Source organism: Echeneis naucrates, chromosome 11 (assembly GCF_900963305.1).
Source record: "Echeneis naucrates chromosome 11, fEcheNa1.1, whole genome shotgun sequence".
Lineage (NCBI taxonomy): Eukaryota > Metazoa > Chordata > Actinopteri > Carangiformes > Echeneidae > Echeneis > Echeneis naucrates.
This window is the reverse complement of record NC_042521.1, coordinates 18,475,370-18,497,698: the sequence shown is the minus strand read 5'-3', so window position 1 is coordinate 18,497,698 and position 22,329 is coordinate 18,475,370. Positions and strand designations below refer to the sequence as shown.

The following is a 22,329-nucleotide window of genomic DNA, read 5'->3' as shown; positions in this document are numbered from 1 at the left end:
AGAAATTGTCTTGTTAAGCCCCACCCCTTTTGGTTGCTCAGAGGGTGTAGCCTTCTGCTTGCACTTCAAAGCCAAGCAGTGTGCTACTATGTGACCAGGCTTGTGCCAGTAAAAAGAATTGTTTTTCACCCTTGCTATTTGACAGAGGAGGTTCATGGGTGACCTGCGGGTCGCTGGACTTCTGTGGTGAATCACAGTAGGAGAAGTCATGCTTGGCAAACACACAGCTATGTGTGTGAGCACAAACTCATTGTTTCAGGGAATCGGGTGGCAGTACACATGACAGTAAGAAAGAACTGGTTACCAGGTGTTTTCCTAAGGCTGCAGAAATCCTGACGCACTAGCACATATACACGCAGGCTAGCACCCTTCACCCTGTCATACACTACACTATCTTCAATAGAAAGCTATCTAGATGCATCCTAAACTTTACTGGACATCTTACATTGCAGCTGTATTGCGCACATGTCCTTTGGCCTGTGCAAAGCGGGCACTCTGACTGAAAACAGGGTCCAGAGAGATGTATTTGCTCCAGAAAAGTCCAACCCAATTTCCAACCTGTGCAGCAGGATTCTGTGATCTACAGTGCCAAACACAGCACTGAGATCTAGTAAAGCTAGGACTGATATGGGACTGGAATCAGTATTCAGCTTTACGCGACGTAAGGGGTTGGTAAGTGGACCCAAAAGCAGACACAGAGGCTAATTGGTAATAGTGAAAAGAGAGAAACGTGGGGCCTGAGATGGAACATGATGTGCTTCACAGTGGTGCAGTCTCTACAGTAGCAGAGAAAAGACTCTCTAAATTATTTCAGAGCCAGTGTTCTTATGCAGGATGTCAAAAGACCCTATGTGCATCATACTCCTCATGCCATCTGGGTGGATTGATAGAATGGTCAAATCAAATCAAATCAGATTTATTTGTATAGCGCCAAATCATAACAAAGTTACATCAAGGCACTTTACATATAGAGCAGGTCTAGACCAAACTCTTTATAAAATTATTTAAAGAGACCCAACAGATCCCCCGATGAGCAAGCACTTGGCGACAGTGGCAAGGAAAAACTTCCTTTAAGAGGAAGAAACCTCGAGCAGAACCAGGCTTAGGGGGAGTGGCCATCTGCCTCGACCGGTTGGGTTGAGAGTGGGAGATAGACATTGGGGGGAGGGTATATTCAGGAACATGTTGCTGCATGAAGTTCATGGAGTTGAGCTGTAGTACAGAATTCATGAAATATGGGACCAGCAGGTGTTGCAGGAACATGGGATGGAGATGAGTCACCACCTGCAGGATGAGGACAGGGAGAGAGAGGAGAGGAACTGGGAGAGACAGAGACTTTGGCAGAACATGGTTAGTAAATGCAGTATAAATACTTAGAACTGGGTGAAACTGTGTTTTTTAAGAAGGATGGTTCTTATCAGTGCATGCACGGGGGGAGGAAAGGAGAGCAAGCGAGAGGGAGGTTGCGAGAAAGAGGGAGAGGGGGAGAGAGGGTGACAGGGAGAGACAGACAGCGAGAGAGAGAGAGAAGCAGTCCCCCAGCAGTCTAGGCCTATAGCAGCATAGCTAAAGAGTAGAGGACTTTAACTTTTTAACTATAAGCTCTGTCATACAGGAAAGTTTTAAGCCCAGTCTTGAAAATGACTAAAGAGTCTGCCCCCCTTGACCGATACTGGAAGTTGGTTCCATAGAAGAGGAGCCTGATAACTGAACAATCTGCCTCCAGATTTACTCTTGGAGACTCTAGGAACACAAGTAAACCTCCATCTAGAGAGCGGAGTGGCCTACTAGGACAGTAAGGAACTATGAGCTCTCTCAGATAAGATGGAGCTTGGCCATTAAGAGCTTTATATGTTAAAAGAAGGATTTTGAATTCTACTCTATATTTTACTGGCAGCCAGTGAAGAGCAGCTAACACAGAAGAGAGATGATCTCTTTTCCTAGTTCCTGTTAATATTCGTGCAGCAGCGTTCTGAATCAACTGAATGCCTTTTAGGACATCCAGATGGTAATGAATTACAGTAGTCCAGCCTAGAAGTTACAGATGCATGGACTAGTTTTTCTGCATCATCCTGAGAAAGGATGTTTCTGATTTTCCTAATGTTTCTCAGGTGGAAGAAAGCTGCCTGACTAACTTGTTTTATGTGAGGGACAAAGGATATGTCCTGGTCAAAGATTACTCCAAGGTTTCTTACAGTGGAGCTGGAAGCCAAAGTCATGCCATCCAGACTGATGAGATGATTAGATTAGATTAGATTTTTCTGAGGTGCTTAGGGCCGAGTACAATAACTTCTGTTTTGTCAGAGTTGAGAAGTAAAACATTTCCAGTCATCTAGACTTTTATGTCTTCAAGACATGCCTGCAGTCTGACTATCTGAGTGACTTAATTTGGCTTAATTGATAGGTACAGCTGAGTATCGTCTGCATAGCAGTGGAAGTTAGTTGCTAGCTAGTTGATACTGGGTCTAATAGACAGGTTGACGGTCTGGATGATGAAACTATAGAAGCTAGCTCTGAGAGATTCAGAGGTGAGAATGATTCCAGATGTAAGAGGCGTTGCAGCTGATTCAGGAGTTGCTGTATTCAGTAGGAGATTTTTATCTAACGTAGGCAAGAGCTGATAAATTAACTAACTAACCCTAACCCTCTCTGATCGTGAGAATTTTATCTGCAAAAAAGTTAATAAAATCATCACTGCTTAGAGTTTAGGGGATCACTGGTTCAACTGAGCTATGGCTCTCTGTCAGCCTGGCTACAGTGCTGAAGAGAAACCTGGGGTTGTTCTTGTTTTCTTCTATGAGTGCTGAGTAGTATGAACTTCTAGCACTGCGGAGAGATGTTTTTAGGCTCTGTGAGACTCTTCTGACTTACTGGAACGCCAATTTCTTTCTAATTTCCTTGAGGTCTGCTTTAAGGCACGGATTTGGTAATTATACCAGGGAGCCAGCCTCCTCAGATTGAATACTTTCTTTTTGAGAGGGGCTGCATTGTCGAGATTCGAACGCAGTGTGGCCATAGTGCTAGTCACAAGGTCATCAACCTGCGTATGGGAGAAATCCTCATTTGAATTCAGATATGGCATTGTTGGGATTGATGACCGAATGTTCTCTTTAAATTTAGGCACAGCAGCTTCAGATAAACATCTTCTATAGCTGAATTTATTCCTCAATGCTGTGGAGCCCATTAAAGTAAACTCAAATGTAATAAGGTAATGGTCAGTCAGGAGAGAGTTTTGGGGAAGAATTGTTAGCTTGTCAATGTCAATGCCATATGTTAGAACAAGATTAAGGATATGATTGTAGAAGTGAGTGTGTTCATTCACATGCTGGGAAAAGCCAATTGAGTCTAGTAGGGAAAGAAACCCAGAACTAAGGCTGTCGCTTTCTACATCAACATGTATATTGAAATCTCCCAGTATAATGATTTTATCTGTACTGAGTACTAACTCTGATATAAACTCAGAAAACTCTGATAGGAATTCTGAGTACGGACCAGGTGGATGGTATATTGTAACTAACAGAACAGTTTTTTCACCTTTCCAGTCCGAGTGGGAAAGACTAAGAGTGAGGCTTTCAAAAGACCTGCAGCCAGATTTTGGTCTGGGGTTGATTAATAGGCTTGACTGAAATATTGCAGCCACCCCCCCTCCTCGACCTGTGGTGCAAGGGATATGAAAGTTAACATGAGTTGGGGGTGTAGCTTCATTAATGCTAATATACTCATCCTGCTGCAGCCACGTTTCAGTTATACAAAATAAATCAATATGATGATCAGCAATGAGATTATTTACTAGTAGAGATTTTGATGATCATGATCAAATGTTCAACAGTCCACATTTGATCGCAGTGTTATTTGAGACTGACTTTGTGGCTGTTTTCATTTCAGTTAAGTTTTTGTTTTTAGCTCCTCTTCTGTTTAATTTGGGTTTATTAACTTTTCTAAATTTAGGTGGTTGGGGGACAGACAGTTTCTATAGACCTAAACATAGACAGAGACTCTATTCTATTCTCAGCAGGTGACCACTCTGACTGAGGTGCAGAGGAGCGTGCTAAACTGCGGCTCTGCCTCCTGGTCTTGACTTGGGACTGTCAGGGTTTTGGATTTCTAATAAAATCAGCCATATTCCTAGAAATGAGAGCGGCCGCGTTCACGGTGGGATGGACACCATCTCTCCTAATCAGACCAGGTCTCCCCCAGAAAGACTTCCAGTTGTCTATGTAGCCCACGTTGTTTTCGGGACACCACCTCGACAGCCAGCGGTTAAATGACGACATGCGGCTGTACATGTCATCACTAGTCCGATTGGGGAGGGGGGTGGAGAAACTTACAGTGTCCAACATCGTTTTAGCAAAAGTACTCACTGATTCCACGTTAATTTTTGTGACTTCCGACTGGCGAAGTTGGATGTCGTTACTGCCAACGTAAATAACAATATTAGCATATTTACGTTTACCCTTAGCCAGCAGTTTCAGATAAGATTGGATGTTGCCTGCTCTGGCTCCCGGGATACACTTCACTATGACTGCTGGTGTCGCTAACTTCACGTTCCTCAGAATAGAATCGCCAATCACTGGAGTCGGCTTTTCAGCGGGTGTGTTGCTGAGAGGGGAGAACCTGTTGGAAACGCGAACTGGTCGGTGGCGAACCGGGGGCTGCTGCCTACGACTATGCCTCTTGTCTCGACAGTCACCCAGCCGCCCTGACTAGATCCCGGCTGCTCGGGAGCCACTGGGGGGGAGGAAACTATCTCGGCTGCCGTATGAGCTCGTCCAGGTCGGCCCGCACCGGCTACAGGGGGGAGGCTAGCTACACTAGCATAAGTTGGGCTAGCTAAAGTGCGGAGCCGTGATTCTAACTCATTAATTTTCGCCTCCATTTCTACCATCATCCTACATCTATGACAAGAGGTGCTATCATAAAAGGAGGCAGAAGAATAACTACACATGAGGCACACACAACAGGAGAGGAGAGGAGGAGGAGAAGGAGGAACAGAGAGCGGAGACAGAGAGCTAGAGGACATTGTTAATCGGGTAGTTTGATTAGTGGAGGAGCAGAACCGGTTATAATCTTTGGAGAAAGGGGAGATATTGACTTTTAAACCTAGTGGTGGTGTGACAATAATTTGCTGTCGGATTAATTGAGTGAATCAGGAAATAATAGCAGAAGAACAGTGGAAACAACGCACGAGATGACACAGAGCACAGCAGAGGGCACAACCGCCAGTGACTGGAAATGACGCAACACGCTTACCACAAAGATGAGCGAGATAGATGAAGATGAAGAGAGAATGGTCTCAAATATCACTATCAGCTCCCTGACCGATGTATCAACTAGAGCTAGATTTTTAGTTTTAGCCATTTTTATATGCCAGGTTATTGAGTCATCAATGACAACTGTGTCTGTTTCATTTGATGTGGTGTTGCTCATGTTTTTTCCATCCCTCAGCCTGGTAGCGGGTTTGGGGTTTTTCCTTGTGTTTTGGATGTCCCTTGACTGAGTTTGGGGCTGTTTCTTAGGTTTTTGCCCTTGCAGTGTTCACAGATTTAGCTGCTTTGCATTCATCATCAGACATTATTTGGAGTCAATGGATCATATCTTTTGTGTAATGAAACTTTGAGTGGTGGAGTGAGCATTGGCGCTTTCAGATTTAATTTCCTGCTGGAACTCTGGTACAACGGGCGATATCAGACCAAGTCCTGGCTGGGGTTGTTGATTTTGGTCTAGCCCTGGTGCTGTGCAGCAAGAGCATTTCCAGCTATTCCAATGTCATTCGGACACATCGACGGGAGTGTGTCGGCCAGGTCTGTGGCAGGAGACTCCACATCGGATATTATATTGCTCCACCGCTTGTGCAGAAGGTGCAATAGAGTGAGCGTAGCGTCCCGGAAAGCTATCTGAAAAAGGTGTAGTCCAACCTTAAAATGTTGAAAAAAAGGCTGCAAAATAGAATCTATTCAATAAAAAAGAGATGAAGTGCTTTATTGTCCTTAAACTACAGTCCAGGAAAATGCGTACAAGCAATAATGCCCTCAGCTCACAGCCCTGCTGGGTGAGAGGCATAGACCCTAGTGTCCACCAAAATACCACCCTTAATTGGGTGGGTCAAATAATCAATTAACCCCATGGGCCATTTTACATATCCAAAATCATTGCAAAACCAATTTACATATTTTCCACACCTGAAGGCAGTTAACATTAGCACAAGGGCTCAATTCAGAAATGTATTCATAATCCCATTTCAACCCCACATTTGGTATGGTCCAGTAAGATGGTCCAGGCATGCTCCCTACACATTACTCAGGCATTATAAAAGACAGCCTGAAACAAGCCTTGGGTATTTTGTTACTGCCCAGCACCAGGAAGCACTGTGGTAAAGAAAGAAATATTAGAAAGAAAGAAATAATTAGATACAAGCTTATTATCTCCAATCTTGAAATAATAAAGAGATAAGCCAAACAATAAATGTGTTTGTGCATGATTCCAGAAACTTTCTGGTCATAAATGGTACAGCTTACTAAGATGTTATATGTAGCTCAGTGTGTGCACCCACCAAACTAGGAATAGCATGCCTAGCTAATGTGTGGTCTGTGTAATGGATGATGGTGTAGTATGCTAATACGGTATTACCTGTGCCTGGAAAAACTGCCACAACATGCCTTTCTAGTTGTTTGGTTACTAAAAATTTCCAGTAGGTCTGAGTGTGACTGTGAGTGGTTGTTTGTTCAATTTGTCTCAATGGGTTGGCCCAGGAAGGGACCTGTGATCTGTCCAGGACGTACTGTCCCACCCTTGCCAAATGTCAGCAGTGGAGGATGAATTAATGCAGCAATGCCCTATATGCACACAATGCCAAAAAATATGAAGAATATTACGTGTTCAACAAAAAGTGTAACAAACTGAAATTCCAGAATTCCATGAATGAAGATCATGCTAACACTGGACCTGAACCATGAAGGCTATCTAGAATATGCCACAGAGAGAGGCGAGCTCTAATTTTAGAACATGTGATAAGCTTTGCTCCCGGTGGGACAGGGTGATATCAAAGGAATACTAGCTGACTCTGTTGCTATGGTGATCATAATTCAGCTTCGATATGTCCTAATTATATGGCAGGCATGAAAAAAGGGAAGAGAAAGGGGGATAAGATATGCTATGATACTATTTATATGGAGAGGAAAGATGTGGTTACCCTAAACTTTCAGAGAACCAAGGAAGACAGAGTCTTGATTCAGAGCTGCCTCTCAGAGAACATCACTTATACGTTTGATCATCATGTGCATATGTGAATTTCGAGTCAATAAAAGTAAGGAATCCCAGCCCTCTGGCTGTGCTACTTTCTGACCTGATGTACAACAAAAGAGTGGTGCATGTCAGCTCATCCTGCCAAGATGAACAACAAAGAGTAATAAACTGCTGAAAATCACTGACACATGCCCTTGAATGTTTGAACTGAAGCCAAAATATTCCAGATAAAAATGCTGGGCTTTCCCTTCTAACCTGAAAAACGGCTTGTGTTTCCTCATTTATCTGTGTCAGATTATTTCAAATTAAAAAATTGATGAATAATTGATTTATTCATTAGCTGGATGAGACATCCAGAAGAGATAATAAAAAACTCTGCTCTCTAAAAATGGGTCTGAGAAGACATTCCCCTGTACAGTAATACATCATCTAGTTCCAGCTTTACATCATGTTATTAAATTAAGTCATGATGGTACAGTATTCATCAAGTGAAACACAGAGCGAGGGCTCCAATCCACCCATATACAGTGCAGGACATGAACTATATATCAAAGCCATCAAAGCAAAAAGGCACCATTGGAATATTATAGATATACTATAGTACCTGATAGAGTTGTCATTGGAATAACTATTAGGATGAATTAAATCAGTTATTGAAAACAGCACTGTTTTTGCACCAGGGTGTAAGCAGGCTTATTTCTGCTATCATGGGAGTGTGAGGGGACTGACTCACTGTTGGAACCAGACTCTAGTGGACTCTAGAGGATCTACAGTTTTTGGTTGTTCTGTCAGTTGGATAAGCCATCGATAAAAACAGCATTTTATTTTTACATTCCCAAGAGGATAAACTGTACAATCTAGGTTCTTTCAGACAAATACAAGTACAAATATTTGGATCTAGTTTTCAGAATATAAATGAAGTGACAAGAAGTGTATGTTGGATCCCATTCCTTCTTTGAGACTTGATGATATTGCACCTACTGATTGTTAACTTGTGGTCACACCTCCATCCATTATCTATACAGCTTTTTCCAGACAGGGTTGCAGTGGGCAATCTCTTTTGACACTGGCTAAGGGCAGGGTTCACCCTGTCTATCACAGAGCTAATATATGTAGACAAACACTCAATCACACTCAAATCTCTCCCCACCGGCAATTTAGAGTCATCACTTAACTTAATGCTCTTTAAAGTGTTGGAGAAAGCTGGAAAAACTGAAGGTTACCCACACAACAGGGAGAACACATGCTGTAGAGGCCATAAGCCCATCACACGGCCAAGACACACTGACAGTTAGAGACGAGCAACCAGGCACACTCAGACCAACAGACAATTTAGAGTCACCAATGAACCTAAACATTCATGTCTTTGGATGCTTAGAGGAAACCGGAGTACCCGAAGGGAACCCATGCAGGCACAGGGAGAACATGCAAACTCAAGCTGGGATTGGTTCCAGCACCCCCATGACCTGGAAATTGGGCCCTCCCTGCCTCTGTCTCCTGTGTGTTTGTGTGCCACTTCCTGTTTTATTTTTATACTCGCATTTTGTCTCGTTTCAAGTCACCTTACTTCCTGTTCCCGCAAGTTTCCCACTCCTGGAAGTATCCTAATTTGCCTCATGTACTGAATGAAAAATTAATATGTTCTCTGTATTCTAAATTTATATGATTTTAGTGTAGACTTTGTCTTTTGTATTTGAAATTTTTTTTCCTATTCCATTGTAGTTATAAAATCAGGATGTGACAATAAGCACTAACTTTTAAGGTTTTACATATAAGAACTGGATATGAGGTAAATTCAGTAGTAAATTGGTCCAAATCATTTCTAAATTCATTCCAAGCAAAAAAAAAAATAATAATAAAAAAACTTGTTTAAACTTCTTTGTTAAGTAAATGTTTTTTTCTGCTTTATACCATAATAAACTGAAACATCTGAAAATTTTCCCTCTGGTTTCACTCTTTCCTGATATTGTATGTGCTCCTTATTCTCTCTCCCCTTGCGAGTGAGGATTTACTCATTCACTCACTTATTTTCCACCGCCTATCCATTTCTGGGCCGGGGGGGTGCTGGAGCCAATTCCACTGGCAAAGTTGGGGTACACCCTGGACAGGTCACCAGTCAATCGCAGGGACAACATACAGAGACAGACACAGACGACCAACCTCTTGCATCCATATCAAGGAGCAATTTAGGGCCACCAATTAACCTAGACATGCATGTATTTGTACTTGGGGTACTTGGATGAAACCCATGCAGATATGGGGAGAACATACAACTCTGCACAGAGCAACAGGGCCAACCACTATCCTGCCCTGCTGCTCAGGTTAGGATGTATTGTAGCCCAATTACTTTGTTTGACTGACCATAACCCACTTAAAATTTTTGCAATCCATCAAACAGATTTATAAACCATGTCATGTAAAAACAAACAAAACAAAAAAAAAAAAAAACAAAACTCAACAACAAAAAAACAAAAAACAGCACATCTCCTCAGAAACTTTAATCTTTGCAGTTGCAAAGGTTTCATTTCAGAGAAAAAAAAATCTAAATTTACTTTTCTGATGTAATTAGTTCATCATTCAAGAGCCAAGCAGTAACAGGAATGATCACTGATTTTACTGATGCATAGTCAATAACCAGAGGTAAAGAAAACATCTGATCTAATAAAAAGTCAAACACTCCTTTCAGACGCTGGCAAGGCACAGTGAGGCATTGGTGCCGCCAAATCCAAAAGAGTTTGTGAGAGCAACCCTCCGGCATTGTGTCTGCCATGACTGCGCTGTGCAGGGAACATAATTCAGGTCAAACTGTGGCTCAGTGCGGTCCAGGTTGAGAGTGGGGGGTAGGACCCCATGGTAGCAGGCCAGAGCGGTGAACGCGGCCTCCAGAGCACCAGCTGCCCCAAGCAGATGCCCCGTGGCTCCCTTGGTGGAGGAGACAGCCAGGCTGTCAGTGTATTGCTGGAAGAGCCTTTTGATGGCTGCATTTTCAGCCGCATCACCCAACACTGTGGACGTGGCATGAGCATTCACGTATGTGACCTCTGCTGGAGAGACACCAGCATCTCTGAGGGCTGCAGACATACACCTGTGAAGACAGTGGCGAGATGGTGAGAGTGCTAATTTAGATCAATTTTGATGTTTACTAAGCAATTATATCTGTTAGTAGGGTGGGATAGTGGTGCATTATTGCCTCACAGCAGGAGGTGGTTTTGAGTCCTGGGTTTGGTTCACATATCATGTTTACCAAGTCTGGTTGGCAAATTGCAAATTTAGTGGCCCCCTATCCACCCTCTGTTTATTTTCCCCATCAATCCATCTAACAGGGGTATTTGTTCGCTCATTTTTATTGACCCATTTTTAGTAATGTCCCCCCAACTGTATAGAATGTTTTATGCATCATCAAACAGCAGATGGACACCATTAAAGATGTATTTCTCAGGAGCCATGTGTATATATGTGCATGAATATATCCTTCCCTCTAATTCAGTTATTCACCCTCAAATTTAACATGCAATGTCTCTGGGTTTCTGAGCCCCACATGACGAACCATTGCTTTAATGACTAACTGTGGCCTTTGAAATAATCATGACATTTTTGTCATTATTTTATGGTGGAATGTGGAGTACAACCCAAAATCATTCCTTCTCACTTAAGAAAAAACAAAAACAAACAAACAACAACTCATCTGATCTGAAAACCCAACAATGGGTCACCTGAAAGCCCCGTCCCCGTCTGCAGTGGGTGCAGTGATATGACTAGCGTCTCCTGAGAGTCCATAGCCGAGGACCTCTGCGTAGATTCGGGCTCCTCTCTTCACAGCATGTTCCAGTTCCTCTAGCAACAGCACAGCGGCTCCTTCTCCCATCACAAAGCCATCTCTCTCTGGGTGAAAGGGTCTTGACGCGAGCGTAGGATTGTTGTTCCATTTGGTGGCAAGAGCACGTGCCCTTGCAAAACCAGCTACTGACAGCGGCCCTACACAGGACTCTGTTCCCCCTGTGACCATAGCATCTGCATCTCCATGGGCAATGAACCTGGCTGCGTCACCTATAGCATGTGCACCTGTTGTGCACGCTGTTGACACAGCATGATTGGGACCCTTTAATCTGTGTTTGATACTTATGTGCCCAGCAGCCATGTTGACCAATATACGAGGCACAAAGAAGGGACTCACTTTGTTATAGCCCCTTTCCTGGAAAGCAGTGGAGGTGAGGGCTATCTCATCCAGTGACACCATGCCCATACCAACTGCCACCCCTGTGTTGAGTTGTTCCTCTGGGGCGTGGGGGTACCATCCTGAGTCCTCCAGAGCGAGTTGAGCAGCTCCGAGGGCCATCACTGTGGCTGGTGACATGCTGTTGATCTCTCCGCGAGAAGCAAACCTTGCCTCATTAAACTGACCCTCTCCAGTCCCTCTGGTTACTAGAGCGGCCACTTTACAGGGGACAGTCCTGTACTCCTCTGAGTCCAAAGCAACAATCCCACTCTGGGCATTGATCAGGTGGTTCCAGGGCAGAGCTGTCCCAGTCCCCAGAGGACACACCAACCCTATCCCAGTAACAACAACCCTCCTTCTTTGCTGTCCTGAGCTGTGACGCCTGGATTCTTGATTTGGACAAACACGGACAGTCTTCAAAGAAAATGTCTTTATGTTGTGTGGCCTCAGGAGTTTGGTCCAACAGAACAGTGACAGAGCAGACATGTTGATGTCTTTCAACTTTTGTAGTTAGCTTAAGGTTATGTGAATGCGTTATTGGCATGAGGGAGAGAAAATGTAAACATATTTACGGCAATAGCTTCCTGTCAGAGAGACGATCTAATGGGTAGCGGTCGGTTTATCCACACAACATAACACAGCACTTACAACTATCCGTTCATCGGGTCGGCCTTAAACTTACAGGTTACGTTGAAACGCCTGTCTTAGCCCCACTCGCTTTTATCGTGAAAATGTTCAGTTTGAAGAATGATTAGAGCGATAAAAGAGCCTTAAAACTAATAAAACAACAAAAAAAATCACAATATCTTTGACTGAGAAGAAAATTTTATACAATACTCTTAAAACGGCAAACATTTATTCAGGCGTAGACGGGGCAGCTCTACTCAAAAGGACCCAAAGCAGCTCAGCCGAAGTTGTTTTATTAGCATTAGCATTAGGGTTAGCTATAAGACTCAAAAGTACAAGGACTACTTGTTTGGAAGACAAATACCGGGGATGGCTGTGTCACCGGCAGTCACAGCATTGTGTGAGAATCCAAACGAAGTCTTCCTGGACGTCGCCAAGTTGTTACTAACATACGCCGATAATATTTTGAGGTACGGTTACGGCCGTGAAGTCACCAAAGCAAAGCAATGCGCCGCTGTCCTGTCAGTTGAGGTGTTTTATGTTAAACGAAAATTGTTTTAGAAACTACCTGTAACTTAAACCCATCAGGAGCTCATATCATGTCGAATTCTCAGTCTAAAAGAGACGGTATAAAAGCCGTCAAGGCTGGTTGTACTGCGCCCCGCCCGATACACAGGATTAAACTAAACTGTCTGAAAAATCAGTCATGTATTTGGCTTGGTTAGTGAGTAAAGGCCCACCCACGGACCTGCCGTGATGTCGGAGCATTTCAAGGTTTTAGGCTGATTATGCATGTACGTGACTCATAGGTTAAAGCTAATGACACAAAGGAATCAATTGTGTGTATCCTAACAAATCAATGTTAGCCCATTCTAATATGAGATTGCTCCAGAGGAATAAACGGTACGGATAACAACCTGTGACTGCAGCTCCTTATCTGATGCTTCCTCCCCTCAGGTATCCCAATGAAGAAAAGTACAGGTCGATCCGCATAGGTAATCCTACTTTTTCAACCAAGTTGTTGCCCGTCAAAGGAGCCGTGGAGTGTCTCTTCGAGATGGGATTTGAAGAGGTAAAAAAAAAAAAAAAAAAAGCACTTAAGACAACCCTACAAAGCTGCTATTGTGTTGCCGCTTTGCCTGAGATGTATTTTGTCATCAGTTGTCTATCTGAGTAAATAATATAATCAGTTGTACCCCTTTTTAGGCTGAGACCCACTTGGTGTTCCCCAAGTCTGCATCAGTGGAACATCTGAAGCTCATCAGAGAGTCCATAGCAGCAGAAAGGGATCAGAGGCTACAGGGAGGACAGCTTGTCCAACCCATGGCTGAGGCTGCCTCAGCGTCAGCGTCACAGCCACAGAGCTCTTCTGCTTCTCCTTCTGTTCAGCCAGTTTCACTACCTCCACATCCATCATCCTTGGTAAAGATGTTACCAGTTCCTCATTTAAACACAAGAAACACTGACTAAATATATACAAAATTTATATCACATAGCCATAGTGTTATTGTAGCAGCGAAGGCTAAACTCAATGGAACTTACTTTGCCAACTCAGATCTGTTTTAATTTGAAGTGAAGACTACACAAATATATGTGAACATCTTATGTTAGTAACTAAAAAGCCCAATAAGTACTATGCATATTGCCAGACCAGGAACAGACAGAGATGGAAGTTCATCATCATTGGGTCTCCTGCTCAGTTACGGGGGCTGTGCCATGTGTAGAGCCAGTCACTTTCACCAGTCCTCTCCATCAGGCTCAATCCAGTGCCAGGGTCTTGGCCTCAGCCAGTGACAAGCCCAAAAGGTGCAGGCCTTTAGTGACAGCATCAATCTATTGGGTATGAGGGGTGATGTTGGAAACTCACTTATGCCATATAATACGCTCTATTGTGTGTAGCACTCTCGAGTCAAAATCATCAATTTTGTCAGTTGGGGTCTTGTTGAGAGGCCAAGTTTCAGCTCCACAGAGGATGGAGAGAACCAAGGTGTTGTAAATACTGAGTTTGGTCCTTTGGAATATGGGCTGGAATATGAATGGTTTCTACGGTGATTTCAAGACAGTGGCTGTCAGGGCATGTCACTGGTTTATCTCTGTTGTCATGTTGCCATTGTTTGTAATGATGGATCCCTGGCTGGTAAAAGAAGTCACAAACTCAACTTCCTCCCCACTGATATACAGCGGAGGGGGAGCTTCACCTCCGATTTGCATCAGCTTGATTGTATGAAACATATAGTTTCCAATTCCTCTTGAAATATACTCATTGGTGACTACAGTGATTTTGATAGTGGGGTTTAAATTAGGGTGCTGCTACTTGTGCTTTTTTGTATTTTCACAGTTTGGTCCACATAGTCTAAATGTGCCTCTGTGTTCTTTGACTCTAAAGTATCAAAGGTCTCAGTCCAAAGAAAAATGCTGATTGCTTGTATTCAGAAATTGAACCTTAAAATCAGCCATCAGAACAGTCACTCCACTCAGCATTACTAGGTCAACTTGAGCCATTACCCAGTCTAGCAATAGCTGGCTTCCCTGAAATTTTAAGTGACAAATTGCTATATTTTCATTAGGTCACTCAGAAAACAGCCAGCTGATTCACTGGCTTAGTGATGTATTGTTGAAAACTAGATTGTGATAGGTCTTATTGGTAGCAACACTTGAGAAAAGTGAAATATTAGACCTTTTAATGATGAAACACTGTTCTTATTTTATTGATTAATGAAAGGAACCATCTTCGTTTTCAAAAAATTTAAATAGCTTTCATCCACCCCCCCATCTCTCTGGAGAACAACAATATACAAAATGCCTCAGTCATTTAACAGTTGTGAATCCTGTTTTTTTGCTCTTCATTATTACTTAGTTTATTAGTGACCTGGATCTTTACTTGTCTTTCTGTCAGGAAAACAGTATGAGCTTCTTTGTGACTCTCCAGTCTAACTTCCAACATGTGATGCTCTATGAAAACTCTGAGCTGCAGCAGAAAGCCCGGAGCCACATCCCTTACCAGCAACTGTCCATGGCTGCTCAACACAAGCTGACAGAGGCTAAAGATCTCGACTCAGGTGAAATGTCCTCGCTATTGTATCACACCGTCTGCAAACAACTCTCAAACAAATCATGCTCCTTTCCACAATTATTCAGTGTGTGTTACTTCTGTACCTGTTTGTAGAATGTAAGCTTGGAATAGAAGACTTTCTGGTCCTGGAGTTGCTTAGATGGTTCAAACAGGACTTCTTCTCCTGGGTGGACAATTTGCCCTGCAGCAGCTGTGGAGGGACAACCCAGACTGCCAGCTCCCTCAGTCCCAGCACTGATGACCTCCGCTGGGGAGCTCAGAGAGTGGAGAATCATTACTGTCAGAGCTGTGGCCTGTCTACCAGATTCCCCAGGTATGTGTGTGTGTTTTTAATGTCTTGTACATTTTAGAGACTTTAATTTTGGAATTCATTGTTAGTTTCTTAGAATGTTAATAATTCATATATGCCTGCTGAAAACACAAACCACAAAAAATACAATGCTGTAATTGCTTGAGTTGATTACATTTGCTTTTTGTATGTTTCCTTTTTCTTATTAATACCAGGTACAACAATCCTGAAAAGCTTTTGATAACCAGGAGGGGGCGCTGTGGGGAATGGGCTAACTGTTTCACCCTGTGCTGCAGAGCCCTTGGCCTCGAGGCCAGGTACATCTGGGACAGCACAGGTATGTGTTCCATCGCTTTTTAAATTCTAAGAGGAAAAAACATACATTGGCAAGAAATAAGATGGTTTTAACTTTTTTTGTCTTAAATGTGATCTGATCTTCATCCAAGTCAAACACGTACACTAACTCACTGTCCTTGAGCTGATGTCATGTGAGCATTATAATCTTTTTTTTGTCTTTATTGGATATCCATTTGATATTTGCAGTGCTGGTGGAAACAGTAAATGAGCCCATGGAATAATTAAACCTCATTTGGTAGAAAAAGCAAATAGGTTCTTCTAGTAGCTTCTAATCACACGAGAACAATGTTGGTGTTGTGACCTTTTCAGCAAATGTAAGTCAGCTGTTCTTTATCATATATTATTCATGTGTTTACAAAATGTTTTTTAGACATTAAAGTAGCTCTCACCCTCACCTCTAGTCTGGTTTCAATGACTAGATTCCAGGTTTGAAAACTCCCAACTCCCTCCAAAGCTCTACTTTAGTGGTTCATACATTTTCCAAATGTTTATAGTATGTTTTATAAGCTATGATAAGCAATAGAATAATTAATCATTATTTGAAACAGCCAAATTAATCATGCAAGTCATGGAGCTGACTTGCTGTGGCAAACCCAAATCGGAAAAAAGCTGAAGGAGGGAAATTAGTAGAAATGCAACTGATTTAATTCTTGAAGTAGCAGTACAAACTTTGCTTTGAAATTGAACCCATTTATTGGCAAAACAAATAAAGGTTTAAAAAATAAATTCAAAAAGGGTAATATTTTTACTATATTTTAGTCTTCTTGATTGTATAATACATATCTTGGGTTTGTGAAAAAGTATACAAAACATAAGGAGGCCTTTTCTCCATGGATGAGGCTGAAAATATAAAGTAAAAAAAAAAACCTAACAAAATCTGAATAATGTTTTATTGGAGAGAAAAACAAACAAATAAAAATAAATAAATGTATCCCTTTAACATGACATAACATAACAATACACTTGGCTTCTTAAATCTCTTATGTTGACTCTTGGTCAACACAGTTGTGTAGTGTGATGTTATTCTCTGGTGTGTTTCAGACCATGTGTGGACAGAGATCTACTCTGTGTCTCAGTGCCGGTGGTTGCACTGTGACCCCTGTGAGAATGTCTGTGATCAACCTTTGCTGTATGAGGTCGGCTGGGGGAAGAAACTGGCTTATGTTCTGGCTTTCTCCAAGGACCAGGTCAGAGAAACGTACTACTGTAGTTTTATATACACTAATCACACTGGCTTCCCTTTACAGGTGAAGGCAATCTAGTTACAATGCCACCTGTCAGTGGGTGGGATAAACTACAGAATTATTGATGTTTTGGAAGCAGGAAATTGGCAAGTTCAAGCATGTGAGTGACTGAAAATGCAAAAAAAGTGGTAAAAAGTAGATGTAGTGGACACAGAGGTAGGTTTCTAAGCAGGAGCATCAATGTGAGACTCTGCTGTAATGTACTCCTCCATGGTCTAATTTCTCAGCCATCCCAGTTTGAGCTTCAGACAACAAGGACCAGGACCTCACCAAAACATCATCATAAAATAGGTTACATAGGACAAAAACAAGATTGCCAATAGTATTAGCAATCTATTAGCAATGGTTATATTACTATTTTAGAGACTGGAGTCCCTTACAGTAATGAGGAGAGTAATAATATTGCACTTATTCCTTCCTGTCAATCTTGTGTTGAAAGCTCCGCAGGGTAGTTTAAACTTTTCTGTTAGAATCAGAAGTATCAGAAGCCTTTATTGTTGTAGTATGATTCCACACAACAAAATTAGGCAAAAAAAGGCACTTGGTCGATGCATTTAAATAAGTACAAAATTACACAAGAAACAATCATTTAAAATGCAGAAGAAAAAAATATTGGGCGAATTTGCAGTAAGTATTTTGGATCAAATCAAGATATAATATGCATTCATATGGAAATAATAGGCAGGCAAACCAGCCTCAATGCTGCAGTGCTTGCAGCTTTCCATAGAATTTTGGTGGAGCGTACACTCGTCTCACTTCCTGGAATGGGAACTGCTCTGGTGCTGAAGCTCACCTGCAGCAACCTTCCTTCCATTGAGACATTTATATTAGCAGGTGCAAGAGCAGTGTATCATGGGTGATCTGACCCACCCAACCCATGAACTGTTTGACACCCTCCCCTCAGGCAAGAAGCTGCAGAGCATTAAGAACAGAAAAACTCAGCTCAAATGCAGCTTCTACCCAGAGACTGTTAGGCCAGTGAATTCCATTTGACACTTATAGAGTAATTATTATGATATATTACTTCATAGGTTATTTTTTGAGTTATTTTAACATATACTTACCAACCGGAGTCCAAATTTCGTTACATGTACAAACGTAATTGACAAAAAATTAACCTTTTAACCTTGAAATAGTACTGTGTAGAATTCTCACTGGCCCCAAAGCAGATTCAGATTGGTGTCCTCCTCATAAAATTGATCATGGAATAGCAACATATGTGCACACACTCACACAATGCTGTTAATTGTGTGCAGGAGTCATGCTGTGGAGATCGATGGTTGGACATAGAACTTTTGGTGCTTTTGGCTATATGCAGTGCTTTAATTATCAATGATAAATACTATGATGATAGTTTTGTTGTAAGAGAGCCATAGAATGAATGTGCCATCTAACTGTGATCATTTTCATGCTGAGTGTCAGGGTGATAATTGAGTTTTGCTGTGTACCTAAGGGAGCTGGTTTTAGATTTCAGATTAGATCAAGGGGTTAGGGATTTTCTTTTGTCAGTGATTGTCCCCACATTGCTACTTAAATGAATGTTGTGTGTGATACAGGTGGTGGATGTGACATGGAGATATTCTTGTAAACATCCAGAGGTTTTGTCGAGAAGGACCAGTGTTCAGGAGGCCTGGCTGCTTCACACCATTAATGGGCTGAATGCATCTGTAAGTCAGAACTCTGTAACCCTTAATGTAATACTGTTACTGTAAAACCTCCCTAGTGACTCTGTTGAAGCCACATTCTGTCTGCTCTGACCCTGAAGAGACAGCAGTCCCTGAGTTCAGACAGAATGAAGGTCCTGACAGAGAGGCTGCTTGTGGAGCTGGTAGAGTTCATTTCTCCAAAGAGGCCAAAACCAGGAGAGTTGGGAGGACGCAACTCTGGCTCTCTGGCCTGGAGGCTAGCAAGGGGGGAGACTAGAGCGCCCTCAACACAGGTCTAGTATATTATCTCTTTTTTTTTCTCTTTTTTTTTTTCTTTTTATTAACATTCACTGATACGAATAAACATTTACTTTGTTGTACATTGGACTAAAATCCACCTGAGTGTCCCTCTTTTTTCTTAACAGAAAAGAACCAAAATAAAAAAATAACATAACATGAACCTCAACCTGTAGGGAGTGTTTTCATTTTGCTATTTTATGTCTATTGTCTATTTTATACACATAACATTCTATCCCAAGTCTGCAAAATTAAAGTCAGGCCTGCTTGGTGTTACATAATTAATCCATTTCTTCCAACCTGACATAAACAAGTCCATTTTGTAGTTTACACGTGTCGTTATTCTTTCCATCTTATAAATGTCGATCGTAATGTCCATCCATGTCTTCATAGTTGGGCTCTCTGGTAGGTCAAGTATATTCTAAAAGACAAAGTTATGTTTTATGAATGAAATTGGTCAATATAAATTTTAGTTTTTGTTTATTTAAACGCTTTCATGTCAAATTAGCATACAGTAAACATGATTGGGCCTCAATTTTACACATATCATTCTTAACATTGCCAGAACTTGAAGAATTTTTTTATGTCTGATTTGAAGTCAGTGTTTGATGGTGTGCATCTTTGTGGTTTTTCTCAGACTCCAGGTTACGTGTTTACACCCACTGAAAAGGAGAAGAGTGACAGAATACTTCATATGTGCTACAGTTCCACCAAAGACCAATACTGTCGACTATCAAACGGCAACGAGGTCATTCAGAGCTGGGATCAGTGTGTGTGGAGGGCCGAGTCAGTCTTCAGAAAGGTGGAAAGTGACTGGCAAATGGTACGATGTTTAACAAAGCCATGCATTCCAGTTAAGATTAACTATCCTTCAGTTTTTTGTTATTTGTAACGATAAAGACAATTCTTACTTATCTCAAGGAAAACTTTCTGAACAATGTTAAGTTCAAATCTAATATTTTTCAGTCTAAACTGTCTACATTGTGATATTAAATATCTGATTTAGAAGTATGTAATAGTAGTGAAGACATTTCTAAATACAGTTATTTTTCAGTGAAAGATGAAGGTAAAAAAAACACCATTCCCAAGTAGCCACCAAGCAACTCAAGTTTGGCCTTTTTTCCATTTTCATTACATTTTGAATTTCTTTTTTTTTTTAAGTGATATGTTTTCTTTGTTAAAAAAGTGTCTGGAAACCTGTGATTCAAATGATGAAAAGCTCTTGAGTGATTTAAAATGACAACATTTGTAAAGCTTGAAAACTGATGGTGGATGAATTTACATTAATTCCATTAAATGAGTGACCAATTGTATACTACTGTTCTTTTTGAAGGTGTACATTGCTCGGACAGAAGGTTCTCCTATAGGACAAATCAGCTGGAAGTTTGATTTGGCTTCAGTGGGACTGAAGATAAAGTCTATCTCCGTCAAGGCCAGTAGTGAGACCTTCCACTCAGGGAAAGTCTGCTGGCACTTACAGTCAGGGCAGGGGACCACAGAATTCTTTGGAGGTATAGTTGTGTAGTAAATAAAGTTGTTAAAATTGAATTAAATGGCATGATTAATCCTGATAGTGTCCTCTCCTGTGTCTGAACCATCAGATGGGAAGATGCAGTCATTTCCTACTCTGTCCGGCTCTTCAGACTTTATCATCGTAGCAGAACTTAGTGGCGGAGAGGGGGAAACATCGTGGCAGCACTCTCAGCTGTTCAGACAGAGCTTGAAGGAGACAGAGGAGTCTTCATTTGAAATCCTCATTCGTCTAGAAGATGGTTAACAATTATTGTACACAAAAAAATTGGACCTTTCCACTTTTGTTTGCACTGGCATGTTCAGAGGTAATTGTTCAAAGGGATGTTTGGGCTCTAAAATTGGTGTATGTTGCAAAATCACTGAACTGTGTCATTCTCCATGATGATTAAATATGCATGGTCTAATGATAAATGGATGACAATCCGAGTTTTGCACCTTTTGATTGGATTGAAAGCTAAATAACCCACGAGACATGCAGTTTCCATGTGAAGAGTTCTAACTATAAAGCCATAGTGTTTTCTTACATATGCCTCCACTGTCAGTGTGTCTATAGTCTGTCATGCATGGATACATTCCATACAGCCAGTCTGTGTTAAAATATTTAGTTCCCTATACCTGAGGTGACAGAACTCTGTTTTCAGGGTATAAACTCAAAGGGTCAGAACTTGATTGCTTTTGTTCTTATTATTCATTCTTATTTTTATTCACTAAAATAGTTTGAACAGCAAAAAAAAACAAAAAAAGGAAAAGCAAAACTACTGTAATCATGTAAAATTGTACAGCAATCTAGAAAATGGCTTAGTTTAGGCAAATTTTATATTCATCTTCTCCATCACTCTGCTATTTGGTAAGTTGCAGATTCATATGAGATTTGTTTTGCACCATCTAGGTTTATTGCTCTACCTGTGCATCACCTTTCAAAAGAATGCGATGTAATGAATTCACTCGTACACCCTGCCGAGCAGAAATGTTTCACACCTCCACTTATTTTTGACAAAATTAGGTTGCTGCTGCCACATTTGGTCAATTCACGAGTCACTTTATACTTTCAAAATATGTTAAATCAACTTCCAAAAATATTAATTCATATTATGCTATAATTGACAGATGTTCTTTTGATTGATATCAATGTTTCAAATGGTGTTTGGATGTTAAGCCCAACTCGAGGTACATTGTTGCAATTCAACTCTTAAGCTACTCAGACTCAAACTATATTTGTTAGGGTCCTAAACCAAACCAGATATTGTAAAATGTGCACTACATCATTAAGAATATTTATATGTAGCCAAGATAAAAAAACGAACAAAAAAACCCAAACAAAACGTTAATTATTTATGACATGAACGAAAACCCTGCTCTGTTTGGAGATTTAAAAAAATTATTGTGAAGACCATCATACTTACAGGTAATAATACAACTAATAGAAAGAAAGAAAGACAAGTAATCAAGATTAGGTGTCAATTCTCGGCCTTCTGCGCTGCTCCATATATATATATATATATATATATATGTATATATATATATATGTATATATGTATATATATATATATATATATATATATATATACATACATACATATATATACTGACTTTGTTTGATACTGCACAACTGTATTTACAGACAGTCAATTATTTTTAAATACACACACTAATAACAATGTTAGTGGAAAGTGCATATTGGAAAATATGCCGGGTATAATAAGGATATTTTTACAATCTGGTAGTAAAGTCCAGAACAAGGTTACGGCATATTGCGCATTTGCACATATTACACTGGTCAGTCTTTCGATGATTCGACCTAAGTG

The 22,329-nt window shown here is 41.1% G+C and overlaps 2 protein-coding genes across 2 annotated transcripts; one reads left to right on the top strand and one right to left on the bottom strand.

Annotated features, from left to right (window-relative positions):
- Positions 1-5,991: 5,991 nt before the first annotated feature.
- On the bottom strand, positions 5,992-12,152 carry oxsm (3-oxoacyl-ACP synthase, mitochondrial). The gene is made up of 2 exons (XM_029514328.1): positions 10,956-12,152; positions 5,992-10,327 (listed from the first exon to the last, which is right to left on the bottom strand). The coding sequence occupies exons 1-2, from the start codon at positions 11,942-11,944 to the stop codon at positions 9,925-9,927; spliced, it is 1,392 nt and encodes a 463-aa protein (XP_029370188.1). The 5' UTR covers positions 11,945-12,152; the 3' UTR covers positions 5,992-9,924.
- Positions 12,153-12,366: 214 nt separating this feature from the next.
- Positions 12,367-21,180, top strand: ngly1 (N-glycanase 1). The gene is made up of 12 exons (XM_029514327.1): positions 12,367-12,555; positions 13,043-13,157; positions 13,292-13,507; positions 14,982-15,144; positions 15,252-15,471; positions 15,663-15,784; positions 16,846-16,991; positions 18,605-18,715; positions 18,814-18,987; positions 19,629-19,814; positions 20,325-20,502; positions 20,593-21,180. The coding sequence occupies exons 1-12, from the start codon at positions 12,455-12,457 to the stop codon at positions 20,766-20,768; spliced, it is 1,908 nt and encodes a 635-aa protein (XP_029370187.1). The 5' UTR covers positions 12,367-12,454; the 3' UTR covers positions 20,769-21,180.
- The last annotated feature ends 1,149 nt before the right edge of the window (positions 21,181-22,329 follow it).

Coding starts and splice junctions, on each gene's coding strand:
- oxsm (XM_029514328.1), bottom strand. CDS start 11,944: ATGTCTGCTCTGTCACTGTTCTGTTGGACCAAACTCCTGAGGCCACAC. Junction 10,328..10,955: donor GACGGGGACGGGGCTTTCAG/GTGACCCATTGT, acceptor CTGTCTTCACAG/GTGTATGTCTGCAGCCCTCA.
- ngly1 (XM_029514327.1), top strand. CDS start 12,455: ATGGCTGTGTCACCGGCAGTCACAGCATTGTGTGAGAATCCAAACGAA. Junction 16,992..18,604: donor TGGCTTTCTCCAAGGACCAG/GTCAGAGAAACG, acceptor TGTGTGATACAG/GTGGTGGATGTGACATGGAG. Junction 18,988..19,628: donor CTAGAGCGCCCTCAACACAG/GTCTAGTATATT, acceptor GGTTTTTCTCAG/ACTCCAGGTTACGTGTTTAC.